This window comes from Athene cunicularia (assembly GCF_003259725.1).
Source record: "Athene cunicularia isolate RWA chromosome 1 unlocalized genomic scaffold, athCun1 chr1_part2, whole genome shotgun sequence".
Taxonomy (NCBI): domain Eukaryota; kingdom Metazoa; phylum Chordata; class Aves; order Strigiformes; family Strigidae; genus Athene; species Athene cunicularia.
The window spans coordinates 72139161-72151332 of record NW_020799092.1 but is presented as its reverse complement, the minus strand read 5'-3'; the positions used below and the strand labels follow the sequence as shown (position 1 = coordinate 72151332).

At 39.2% G+C, this 12172-nt stretch overlaps 1 protein-coding gene across 8 annotated transcripts in view; it reads left to right on the top strand.

Moving 5' to 3' along the window:
• The window catches only part of CACNA2D1 (calcium voltage-gated channel auxiliary subunit alpha2delta 1), a 407675-nt gene extending 400816 nt beyond the window's left edge, over positions 1 to 6859 (top strand). For all 8 annotated transcript variants that reach the window (XM_026861982.1, XM_026861990.1, XM_026861975.1 and 5 more), the window contains one exon: positions 2280 to 6859. In XM_026861982.1, the coding sequence (XP_026717783.1) occupies positions 2280 to 2316 (37 nt within the window). In that variant the 3' untranslated portion in view covers positions 2317 to 6859. The remainder of the gene's footprint in view (positions 1 to 2279) is intronic.
• The last annotated feature ends 5313 nt before the right edge of the window (positions 6860 to 12172 follow it).

Genomic DNA, 12172 nt, shown 5'->3' with positions numbered 1-12172 from the left:
TTAGGGTTGGGGGTGGAGGTGGGGGTTTGGTGTTTTTTCATTTGTTTGGGGTTTTGGGGGATGGGGGTGTTGGGTGATGGGTGGGTGGTTGTTCTAATTGTGACATTCATTTTACGTGGATGTCTAATGCAGTATTTCTAAATAGTCTTCTGGATTCTTGAAAGGGACTTTCTTTTTGAGGTGTTTCTTCTCCTTTTTTCCCTGCTTTCTGGTTTTTGATTGTTTTGTTTGTTAGGGTTGGGGGTTTTTTTCTGTTTCTTTGGGTTTGGGGTTGTTTGGGTTTTTGTAACTGCTTTTCATAATTTTCACTTACTTTTCTTTCTTGATATCTTTTGTTTCATACTTGTTTGACCTGATCCCACACAACAGTGCTAAATCCTATTGCACTGTGGTCTACAGAGCTACTAGAGCTAAGCTAGAGCTATAGAGAGCAGCTCTCTACTAATAATCTTGAAGAGGGCTCCATGCACCACTAAAGATTCAGTCTTTTTGTTCCAAAAGACAGTCATTTATCATATCCAAAAATGTGATCTCTACATCTCTTTTTGATAAGGCATTGATCCAGTCTATATGTGACTTCTCTAACCTCACATAACATTTCATGATTGATACTGTCACTTTGACCAAGTGGTCAGCATTGCAATCCTAGTATTACATTTTTATTATTAGACTCTGAAATTTCTTACCTGTGGAGATTCCATCACACGTTCCTTTTCCTGTAGTACTTTCATGCTCTTACACTTTGTATTATCCTTTTCATACTACCCTTCGGCTGTATGTCCTACACTGCCATTCTTACAAAGCTGTTAGCCTGACAATGCTACTGAGTATTCTTCTTCCACCAGGTTTCTGTACGTGTATTAGTTTGGGATGGTTCATTGATGACTTGTCTTCATTCCCCCTCTCAATTTTATGTTCCTAGCATTGGTGTGCTACACTTGAAAGTTTTGCTTAAGGATGTGCCAATAAATTTAATTTTGACCCTTCCTTATTAATCCTGATTGTACTTTTATCCCAACCCCCCACCCAGCGTTTTCTGAGGCACAGTGAATATTAGTTACATATGCCTCAGTGATGTGTCAGTCTGAACCAGGAGATGTTCCATGCTCCTTGGCTTTCCTCTGCTTTCTGTTCTAAAACCTTTTTAATTTCTATGCCAGCAGTTGGGATCTGTTACTGTTAAGATGCAGTCTGTCCTTCCCTGCACATGTTCTTCCTGTTCAAGAAGTTTTCCCAGTTCCTAAAATATCTAAGTCCCTTCCTACCTACACTGTTGTCTTGTCCTTTGAGGCTTGGGATCTCTTTATAAATGGTAAATATTTTCAGCTTTCAGAGCTACCCATGAATCTCAGATTCAGTGGACAGACCAGTGTAGGGGATGGCTGGAATATTGTTCTGGTGTTTTAGGCAGCTAAACATAGATTGTATCAGTCCTGCGAAACAAGAAGGTGTAAAGGTGTTACAGACTCCAGAATAGGTATCAAATATGTTTCAGCCAGACTAATGAAAAAGTCCATAACGTGAAAGGTATTATGCATTATAGGCAAAGTGGGACCAAATAACAGCAATAAATGGTAAAGCGGAATGAGGAAGAGACGTGTGATTGCTGTGTGGCTGGCGTAATGAATAGTTAGGTACACTGATGCATGACAGAGCGGTGCAGCTCAGAGTGAGCCCTCAAACTGGAGGAATCTTCTCTACAGACTGCATCAAACGTGTACAAGAAGCCAATAGAAAATTTCGTTCTCATATTTGAATACAGCATCAGACACAGCAAAAGGATTTTAATTTTCTTTGATCATATCTTCACCTGCAGAGCATATTCATTTTAATGTACAATCACGTTGATGAGATGGACATGAACATATTCTGGTATTTATTTTCTAATCTTCAAAAGTGATCTGTTCTTCCATCTTTCCTCACAATAAACTGATTGACGTAATTTTAAGGAATATAGATGTGATTTACTGGGGCCCTCAGGTATATCCCATAGCAATTCTTGTTTGATTGTGTAAGTATCTCATATAGTTCCTAAGTGACTGCAGTAAACCTTGTAAGCATTTAATCCTCCTGTGCTTATAGTTAATATAGTCTTCATATCAAAAATCAGACAAACTTCCAGGAATTATTTTGCTGTTATTTTAATCAAAAAAGCATATGTAAGACCAAAAAGGATGTCTCCAGGATAGTTCAAAATGTTGAAGACTAAAATGTAGATTACTTCTCAGGGAATTTAACTGTAATTAATGATAAATGGTTTCTTCTTTTCTTGTCAACAGGAAGATTCGGCTGACTGCGGTGGTGTCTCTGGTTTGAGTCCATCACTGTGGTCTATGGTAGGAATTCAGTTGGTCCTGCTCTGGCTGTTATCTGGCAGCAGACACTGCCAGTTATGACCTTGCTAAACCAAAACCTGCATAACTTATTCAAGACCCGGCCAAAACGATAGCCTCAGTTTTATTTAAAAAGGGTCAGCTATTCAGACAGCAGTGGAACAGCAGTGCTCGTGTCTGGTTATCACTCCTTGTGAGACTCATAAAGGCACCAACAGTGGCTGCATGTTGGAGTGTCAGATCCTTAAACGTGTGAATGCTGCATCATCTATGCCATCTGAACAGAATTCTGTACGTGCTCCATTGGGGAATCTAAGATTTTTTTTTTTTCATTTGTTTGTTGTTGTAATCTTGATGACTTCATGTAAAAGGGCTCCCCTGACAATAGCTTATGTATGTGATTTTCATTTCTTTTAAGCTTTGGATATCTTGAAGATTTATATTCTCTTACATGAACAGTTATTTAAAAAAAAAAACCACAACAACAAAAACAACAAGAAAAAAGGAAGCATACTCCCCAATAGACATTAGTAGCACCATGATGGCTGCTTTGAACATCAGTTTTGTCCAAACTACTGTAAAATGAAAATATTGGCTAGTCTTCATCAGAAGTTCAGCATGAGTGAAATGCTTTATGATGAGTGGCTTATTCTTGCAAAATGTATCATGTAGCCAGCTAAGTTTTGGTAGGTTGATAAATTGTTATCTGGAAGGAAGCAAGCAAGCAAGGAAACTTTGATTTTTAAAGATATAAAGGTGCTTGAGAGTTTGACTAAAAAGTGATTCTCATCTTAAACTTGGCGTCATCTTCTGTCAAAAATGTTAATTTCCATGTAATATTCACCTCCTTTTCACAATGCAGTTATATATAAAGCTAGTAGAATCCTTCAAAGGCTCAAACAAAAATGCTTGTGAATAAAAAATGTCTTTGTGATATTTGAACGTTGGTTTCCAAGGGTATTTTGCATGATGATGATGCTATGTTATCGTTTTTCAGTTTGTTTTCTTTGATGGTATAGTATAGTCCATTGAAAAGGTAACTGAGTGATTCTTTTATTGTGTGAGAAACTGAACATTGCAATGTGTCGCAATCAAATCATATTAAATTATATTACGAAACAGAGCTCTGAATATACTGTGCAATGAAAAAGCTGAGAAAAATAGGGTAAATTTAGCTATTGTAGCAAAAGAACTGAGTTGGATTTTTTACAGAATAGCGATCTCACATGAAAACCTTTGTACAGATATTTTAAGTATATAAAAATCAGATTTAACACATTTATTTTTGGAAGTATATGTTCTCTAAGGTTCATAGCAGGTTCCCCCTTTGTTTCTTTTATATAAAACCACCCATAATATTAAAACTTCTGCTGTTGCTATTTATTATTGAAGATAGCATATTTAACAGCAAAATGTCCTCATTGCTGAGATTGGAAAACATATAAACAAATGGGGAGCCTTGAATCTATATGTATGCACATTGATACTTGATTGTGAATAATAATTTTAGAAGTTGTTTTTATACAACCTCATTGGTGATACAGATTGGTGCAGTAAATCACAATATTACAGTGTAGCATAGTGTTGATGCAAAATATTATTTGTGCTTTTTTTCTAGTTTTCAGAACTAAACAGTATTGCAAGACAGCTAAACCAATGAATGTGCAACTCTGCTGGTATTGTACAATTCTGCTAACAAACTGCAATATGCAAATATTAACATGGCACAATACACTAGCTCTTTAAAAAAATAAGAAAATGCAAAGCATTGGTATGTATATGCTGATGATTGATATAATTTTGATCATGTCAAAAAGCTTAAAGAAATAATTGGGCATGCAGTAATATCCTATGAAAACTGAAGAAGCTACTCAAAGCCATGGCATGCTTAAAAGATCAGGTGTCTGCTGTGGTTGTTGTACCCATGGCTGGTTTGTTGTTTTGCTCATGTACCTTGGCTCCAGCTATGTTTTTTGGGGAATACAGTGACTGAAAAAAATAAAATCTGACCTTTTATTCAGTGGTCAGATTTAGCTTTTTTTAAAAGTATCTCTAGTAAAGTCATGGGGTTCAAGTACAATTAACTGTGTTGGATGATTTCATGTCCTCCTCAGGGCAGGTAGCTGATTTTGATAATATGGCTGAAGATAATCTTGGAGCTCTTCCTTCCAGTCATATTACTGCACTTCATCCTATCACCAGTTATCACCTGCAAAAAATTGATGTGAGTCTTTCTAATTGAGACCGCATCCTGTACTTTTCCTTAACATGATCAATTGAAATTTTACGGGAGGAACAAGTTTCAAAGGATTAGGCCAATACTTGCCACCCTCATAGCTTTTACTCTAAGCTTACTTAAAATACATATGAGTATGCATTTTGCTCTTGCAATTTCTTGAAAGATTGTCAGAATATTCTCTATAGTTTTCACTTAGTTTCCCAAAGAAACCCTTCATGGAAAAGTTACATTATTTAACATTTTGGAACAATTTGCTTATGCTGGTAAGCCATATTTTGAGTTACCTAATAAACATTTGATTGGAGTCTGTAGGCAGAAAGAAAGATGGCACAAAGCCATGCTGCCACAGAAAACAACCATGGCTTTTGTTCTCATCCCACGTCCCTTAGAGTGGTAAAACGCAAAAGGAGGGAGAAGCCCATGACATAGAGACACATTAACCTTCTTGAGTTCTTCCCTTTGAAGAGGGAAATGTCTCTTGTTCCTCTCCTCTGCCCCTCTATATGACCTGAAGAAACATGTTTCTGTATACACACTTGGCCTTCCAAACTTTATACCCCTTTGATAGAAAACTTAGGAGGCTCTGGCCCTCCCAGAAAGGCTTAGTACTGTCCCCATAAAACTCAATGCTTTAAAAAGGAAAAAAAATGAAATTTTGGCTTCTTTCTGCAGAAAACCATATATATTTTGATTTTTTAAAATGCACTACCTAGATATCTGCAAATTGCAAAACAGAAAATGGAATGTGAACTTTAGCTATCTCAAAATGTGAATACCAATCTGTTAAATAACTTGCATGAATAAATACATATTCTCATGCAGAAGAGTATCCTTACTGTCACATAATGCATAATAGTCATCTTCTTTTGTCTGTGAGAGAATAAACTCGATCCTAGGCTTTAAATTACATTTTCAAATTACAATATAATGTAAAAACTTTTATTTGTTGATATTTGCTCAGATCCTTTAAATAGCACTAAGGGAATGGATGGGACTGTTTCAGTTTGCACAGAAGTCATGCAGCCTATTGTATGTCTAGCAAATAACCACCATTAAAGTTGTTACAGCATGGTATTGTGCATAACATGAACCGAGGACTTAACATGAAAGGTTTCTTTCTAGTTTTTCATTTAAACAACCAGCATTACTGCCAAAACACTGACCGTGGTCCATATTTGTAACAGGTTTTTAACATGACATAGCAGGTTTGATTGACAAGATTTTTAGGTCCCGTACCTTTAAGACTTTAGTATGATCTTTTTCATGTTTCTAATGCTTGAGGCTTTACTGCTTAACTTGACAAAAAAAAACCAGTGTTGCTGCCATTTGTAAGTTTTCCTATAATATTCCTTTTACTAACTTAAAAACTGGCCTTACTGGGTTCAAATAGGCAGTATCCCTTTTAAGTGACCTTTGCAACCCAAGTGTTACTTGCTGTGGTTGAGAGTTTTTCCGTATCACTGAAACACTATTAAGACCTTTTGTTTCCATTAACACAAGCTCAGAAAACATCCTTAGTATGTCTTAATTTCAAAACACAACCTCAGTCCCACAGGTCCTAAAAAGTCAGTTGCGAGCACACTGGTTAGTAAGAAGTATATTATTGCCCACAAGGCACTGCAATGCACTTGGGTGTTTTTGGAATGTCGACTGAAGGTGAAATCTTAATAACTTTATTTAGGATAAGTTTTACCCTAGATTCATCGGACATCCAAGCCTTTAACAAAGGCCAGATTTTTTTTTTTTTATACCACAATGTTAATATTGTTAATACTCATTGTACACTACTGTAAAAAGATTAAAACAAAGTGTCTGAAAACAATTCAAGAGTTTTGAGAAGTTAGCCTCACCCTCTTCCCAGCTACTTGCATCTGTCCTGTTTATGGTTTAAAAGAAAAACATCATCTTGAAGAAATAATTTCACTGAGGCTAAAGGGATACTGTCTTGTTCAGATGCCATGAAATTGCGATTGTGATCTGACAAAGCTGTCTTCTTTTCTTGTGTTGTACGGAATGTCTGGATCATGCTTTCTGGGATATTTTTATTGAAATGCTCAGTGTGCGTTTCTGCAAAAGAAGACTTGATTGCTCTTACAGGGCAAGCAGGTCTTTCTCCCTTTTCTTGTGTTCTCTTGACACTTTTGTGGAACTTGACAAGCCTGGAAAAATAATTTTTTGTAAAAATTTGTACAATAATGTTATAAAAAGTTTATAATCCTAGAACTGTTGTGTTAATTCTTGTGCAAAAACAGTATATTCAGAATAAAAGTTTATCATTTAAAATCAACAACTACTTTGATAGTTCACTCTGTATAATAAAAACATGTAAATAAGAGCCTACATAATTTGCTATATAATACTTTGAGTTTGCTATATAATTGCACCCAAGTGCCTGAAAGAGAGATACTTTCCAATGTGGAGACAGTGATTTAAAACAGTTCTTGTTGGGGTTCAAAGGAGAATGTGCAGCAAACCCTCATTTCTGCTTCATTTGTGGCTGTGAAAAACTGAAAAAAAAAATTTGAAACCATCAAAAATCGAGTCTGTAAAGCACTCAGTAAAGTAATAGTCTGCAAAGCCTGTGAAGTAGCTGTGTTGTTCTGAAACAATTGCTTTTGGAAATATTGCCATTTACCGACTTGTAAACGTTGATGAAGTCCAAGGGTTCATTCACATGGAGAAGCAGAATAAAATCAGATGGCTCAGATGGGTGCTGCCCAAGTTGTTGCCTCACCTCTGACAAAGATTGCTTCATGATTTATGAATCAGATTCTGTACTACTGCCCTTCTCAGCTAATCATTAAATTCAAAGTGAATCTATGTACCTTACTAAATAGGCTTGTTCAGGAGGTGCTTCACTGGGCTTTCAGACTCACTGCGCCGGCACTGGCAATCTCCATCAGAAGGGCCGGGCAGATGGCTGCAAGTGGTAACGGCTTTAGAAGCCTCATTCTAATCCTTGACTGCCTATGTGGCAAAGCCCAGAGAAAATGGTAGTCATAAATTAGTGCTGAATTTACCGAATCCCTGAGGAGTCAAATAAGAGAGTAAGAAATAAAATGCAGATTCTAATGCTGCAAAGTCACAGATTGCCCATGTGGAAATGCTACAAGGCAGCACATGACACTGTGCATCAACATCCAGAGATTACTGGCCTCAACTAGATTAAACATTGCTGCCTAACTACATGATTGCCCCCACATGCTGAAGTCATTGTATCATGTTTGCTGTGTGCTGACTCCATTGAGATGTACAAATAAATAGAACCCAAAAATCCCTTCCTGGTACACTTTTAATTTAAATTCTGTATTAGAATACTCTAATCATTAAGTACCAGGAGCTGACACTCAGAAAACACAAGGTTTCTTCTCCAACTTGTGGAAGTCCGACAGTTTGATTTGGGAATGGCTGCACTGCAGTGAGGTATTCTGTACTAGTCCCTGGTGCAAATCAAGCCAGAATACAATTGGCCTGTCGTCTTGTGTTGTTTTGAGACATGACTTCACATTGTCCAATGCAGCCCTATTGCTGCTAACCATCTACAGAAATCAAGAAGTTATATAACACTGGCTTTATAAAATCACATCTACTAGCCCAGTGTTCCTTGTAATGCTTGAATGAACAAAATGTGCACCCTAAATGGTACAATATTGTCTCTGCCTGTTGCAAAAGACATTGAAAGCAGTATCTCCCTTTCCAGTAGGCTATTAGGAGCTTTTGTTCCCAAAATGTATATGGGGGAGGAGGGAAGGAAAATGAGACTTTTTCAGGAAAATGCTTTTCTCTCTAAATTCTAACTATTTCTTCTGAGTGTTTTATATTTATGTTTATTTCTCTCTTCTCCTGATTGAGAATATCATATTCTCAGAAGCTGACTGTTCCTTTTGAAACCTTGTCCAGAAACCCAAAAGCCTTTTAGTAAAGTGTTCCCTTTTAATAGAAAAAAACACACCTCACACCTATGTTTCTTTTGGGGTTTGAACTTCTTTTTCTTTGGATGTTACAAGCATTTTCTTGACTAGATCTCCAGTGTGCATCCCATGTTTTGTAGAACAGATATGTGAACTTATTAGTAAGTGTTTGCCTTGGGGAAATGGTAAAAATGTTTGTGATTTGTCTCACCTTACTGTAGTTGTCTACAATTAGTCATGAGTTCACTCTGCAGTGACAGGAGTTCAGGAGTTTGCTATGCTAGCTGCTGGTTATGCCCAGGCTTTGACCATCTGCCTTAATGATAGGAAGGTGGATTGTCAAAAAATAATTTTCTACTGCTGTTCTAGTGGTATGCCTTTTCAAAGGAATTACCACTTAAGGGAAGAGCCATTTTATCCATTAATTTCATGTTTGTTTGTTTGTTTGTTTTTCTGGGCTCTTAATGCTGCTATTTTCTGACAGCTATTTTGAGAAAGGAAATACGAAATGTAGGACCTCAGTAGTATTCACTTTTCAAGAAAATATTTTAATTATTTTTTCAGTCACTGAATTAGTTGTTTCATAAACTATAACATGTAGAATTGGGTATGGAAGCTATCTCAGAATTTCCATTTTAATTTTTGTTGCTTTAACCCAGACTCTTCTTGTAACCCAGACTCATGATCTCAGCCTCCATTCTGTGGCTTGATTATCAAAAATAAATCTTTGGAGCATTGCAATACAAACACACACACACACACAATATGGAAAAGGCAGTTAACATGCTTGGAACACTGACAGCACTGTGTTCTCATATCTCTGGTTAGCGTGTATAGTTGTAAGCTATTTTGAGAGTCCAAGCAATTAGTACTCACTATAGTAAGGGTTAGTCAGTTTGCCATATAAGCTCTTACGTCTTCAATAATCAGTTTTCTCTAAGAGAAAATTACAGGCAACTGAGGTTCAGCTCTGCCTGGAAAGATACCATAATACCTAATCTCAAATGGCCTGGAAATTAGGAACATTCTCCTGTCCTGCTTACCTGTAGCTTCCCAAAGGATAAAATACTTCCATATAATGGCAGGGTTTGCTTTTGAAATCTTTTGGGGATTCCAGTGTGGGAAATAACATGCATGAAAACTTTGAGAACCTGGGGTTAAATCAGGCAGTAGGATTCCCCAGGTGAGCACTAGGTTATTCCCCAGGTATCTGTGTTCCTAGGCTGCTCAGTGGAGATCCAAGCAATAGAGTCAGTGGAGGAGAGAGAACTATTCAGATGACCAGCCACTGGGGCTTTGTTTGCAGTTGCAATTGCACAAATAACACATTGAAATTGAGTCATGAGGATGACAGACAAAGTAGTGGAGATATATTAATTCAAAACTTGATTCTTCTGCTGGATCAAGCTATTTCTTAGGATCAGGGTCTGGGCTCATTAAATTCCACCTAAGGGAAGACAGATGTGAAATTTAGGCTCTCAGCTACTAGGGAATGATACAGACTTATGTCTGCTTTAACAGCCCTTGCTATGTAGACATAGCAGAACAGATGCCAAACTCCTGGTCCTGAGAGAGGTTTTATTTTGGTGGTTGTGGTTGGAGCACACCATGGGCCAGCACTGAATTCCTTCCAAAGTGGAGGGGAGGTCGTGGTGATGGTGAAGGGGATGTTACTCATCTTTGCACCGTGTGCTTCCACTTAAAGTACATGTCTCAAAAGTGTAAAATCTGTTTTTAATCTGTCTTTAATCTGAGGATATCTATGGGAGAGAGAATCTGAGTACTTACAAACAGGCAGCAATGAAATCTAACCTACAAGCTAGATGGCTCCCTTGAATGCCCTTGTCATCAGGCTGTTGAAGAAAGGTCTACAATAAGCAGAAAAGCAAGTAGCTTTAAAATTTACTTTTTTTTCTTTTTTAAAAATTGTTATCGCTTCATTGTAGCATGAGAAGAAATTGAGAGGTAGGTAGAACTTGAAAAATCTAGAGAGTTCTTGAAAGGCTGGTGAGTGAGCCGACCAGGGAAGGTGCCCTCCTGGACCTGATTCTTGTGAACAGGGAGGAGCTTGTGAGGGAGGTAAAGGTTGGAGGCCATCTAGGGTGCAGTGATCGTGAGAGGATTGAGTTTTTGATCCTTGGAGAAAGAAAGAGAGGGGTTGGTAAAACTGCCACCTCAGACTTCCAGAGGGCTAACTCTGACCTGTTCAAAAGATTGACTAACAAAATCCCTTGGGAGGCTGCCTTGAAGGATATGGGAGTCCAGGAAGGCTAGGCACACTTCCAAAGTCTTAAAGGCACAGGAGCAGGCTGTTCCCGTGTGCCGAAAAACAAGCAGGGGGTAAGGAGGCTGGCCTGGCTAAACAGGGACCATTGGCTGGATCTCAAGAACAAAAGGAGAACCGATTACCTTTGGAAGAGGGGGATGTCTCTCATGAAGACTGTAAAGGTGTAGTGAAGTTACGTAGGGAGAACATTAGGAGAGCCAAAGCACAGATAGAGCTCAGCTTGTCTACAGCTGTTAAGGATAATAAAAAATGTTTCTATAAATTCGTTAACAACAAAAGGAGGATTCGGGAAAATCTCCCTCCTTTACTGGATGCAGAGGGAAACATGGTAACTAAGGATGAGGAAAAGACTGAGGTGCTCCACGCCTACTTTGCCTCAGTCTTTAGCAGTGGAACTGGCTGTTCCCTGGACACCAGCCTCATGAGCTGGGAGATGGGGAGGGGAAGCAGATTGAGGTCAGCACAGGTGAAGAGGAGGTGGTCAGAGCCCTGCTACACTACTTGGATGCACACAACTCTGTGGGACCAGAGGGGTTACACCCAAGGGTGCTGAAAGAGTTGGCAGATGTGCTCGCCAAGCCGCTGTCCATGATTTACCTGAAATCATGGCTAACTGGGGAGGTCCCATTGGACTGGAGGGTGGCAAATGTGACACCCATCTACAAGAGAGGCAGAAAGGATGATCCAGAAAACCTTAGACCTGTCAGTTTGACCTCAGTGCCAGGGAAGGTTATGGAGCAGGTCATCTTGAGTGTGATTAAAAGTCATATAATGGACAATCAGGGGATCAGGCCCAGTCAGCAGGGGTTTATGAAAGGCAGGTCCTGGTTGACAAAATGGATCTCCTTCCATGACAGGGCGACCTGCTTATTGGATGAGGGAAAGGCTGTGGATGTTGTTTACCTTGTCTTTAGCAAGGCCTTTGACACCGTTTCCCACAGCATTCTCCTGCCGAAACTGGCTGCTCGAGGCTTGGATGGGCACACGCTTTGCTGGGTAAAAAACTGTCTGGATGGCCGGACCCAGAGAGTTGTGGTGAACGGAGTTAAATCCAGTTGGCGGCCGGTCACGAGTCCCCCAGGGCTCGGTGTTGGGGCCACTCCTGTTTAACATCTTTATTGATGATCTAGACGAGGGGATTGAGTGCACCCTCAGTCAGTTTGCAGATGACACCCAGTTGGGTGGGAGTGTTGATCTGCTCGAGGGCAGGGAGGCTCTGCAGAGAGACCTGGACAGGCTGGAGCCATGGGCTGAGCCCAACTGGGGGAGTTTCAATAAGGGCAAATGCCGGGGGCTGCCCTTGGGCCACAACAACCCCCAGCAGCGCTACAGGCTTGGGGAGGAGTGGCTGGAGAGCTGCCAGTCAGAGAGGGACCTGGGGGTTGATTGACAGCCGGCTGGA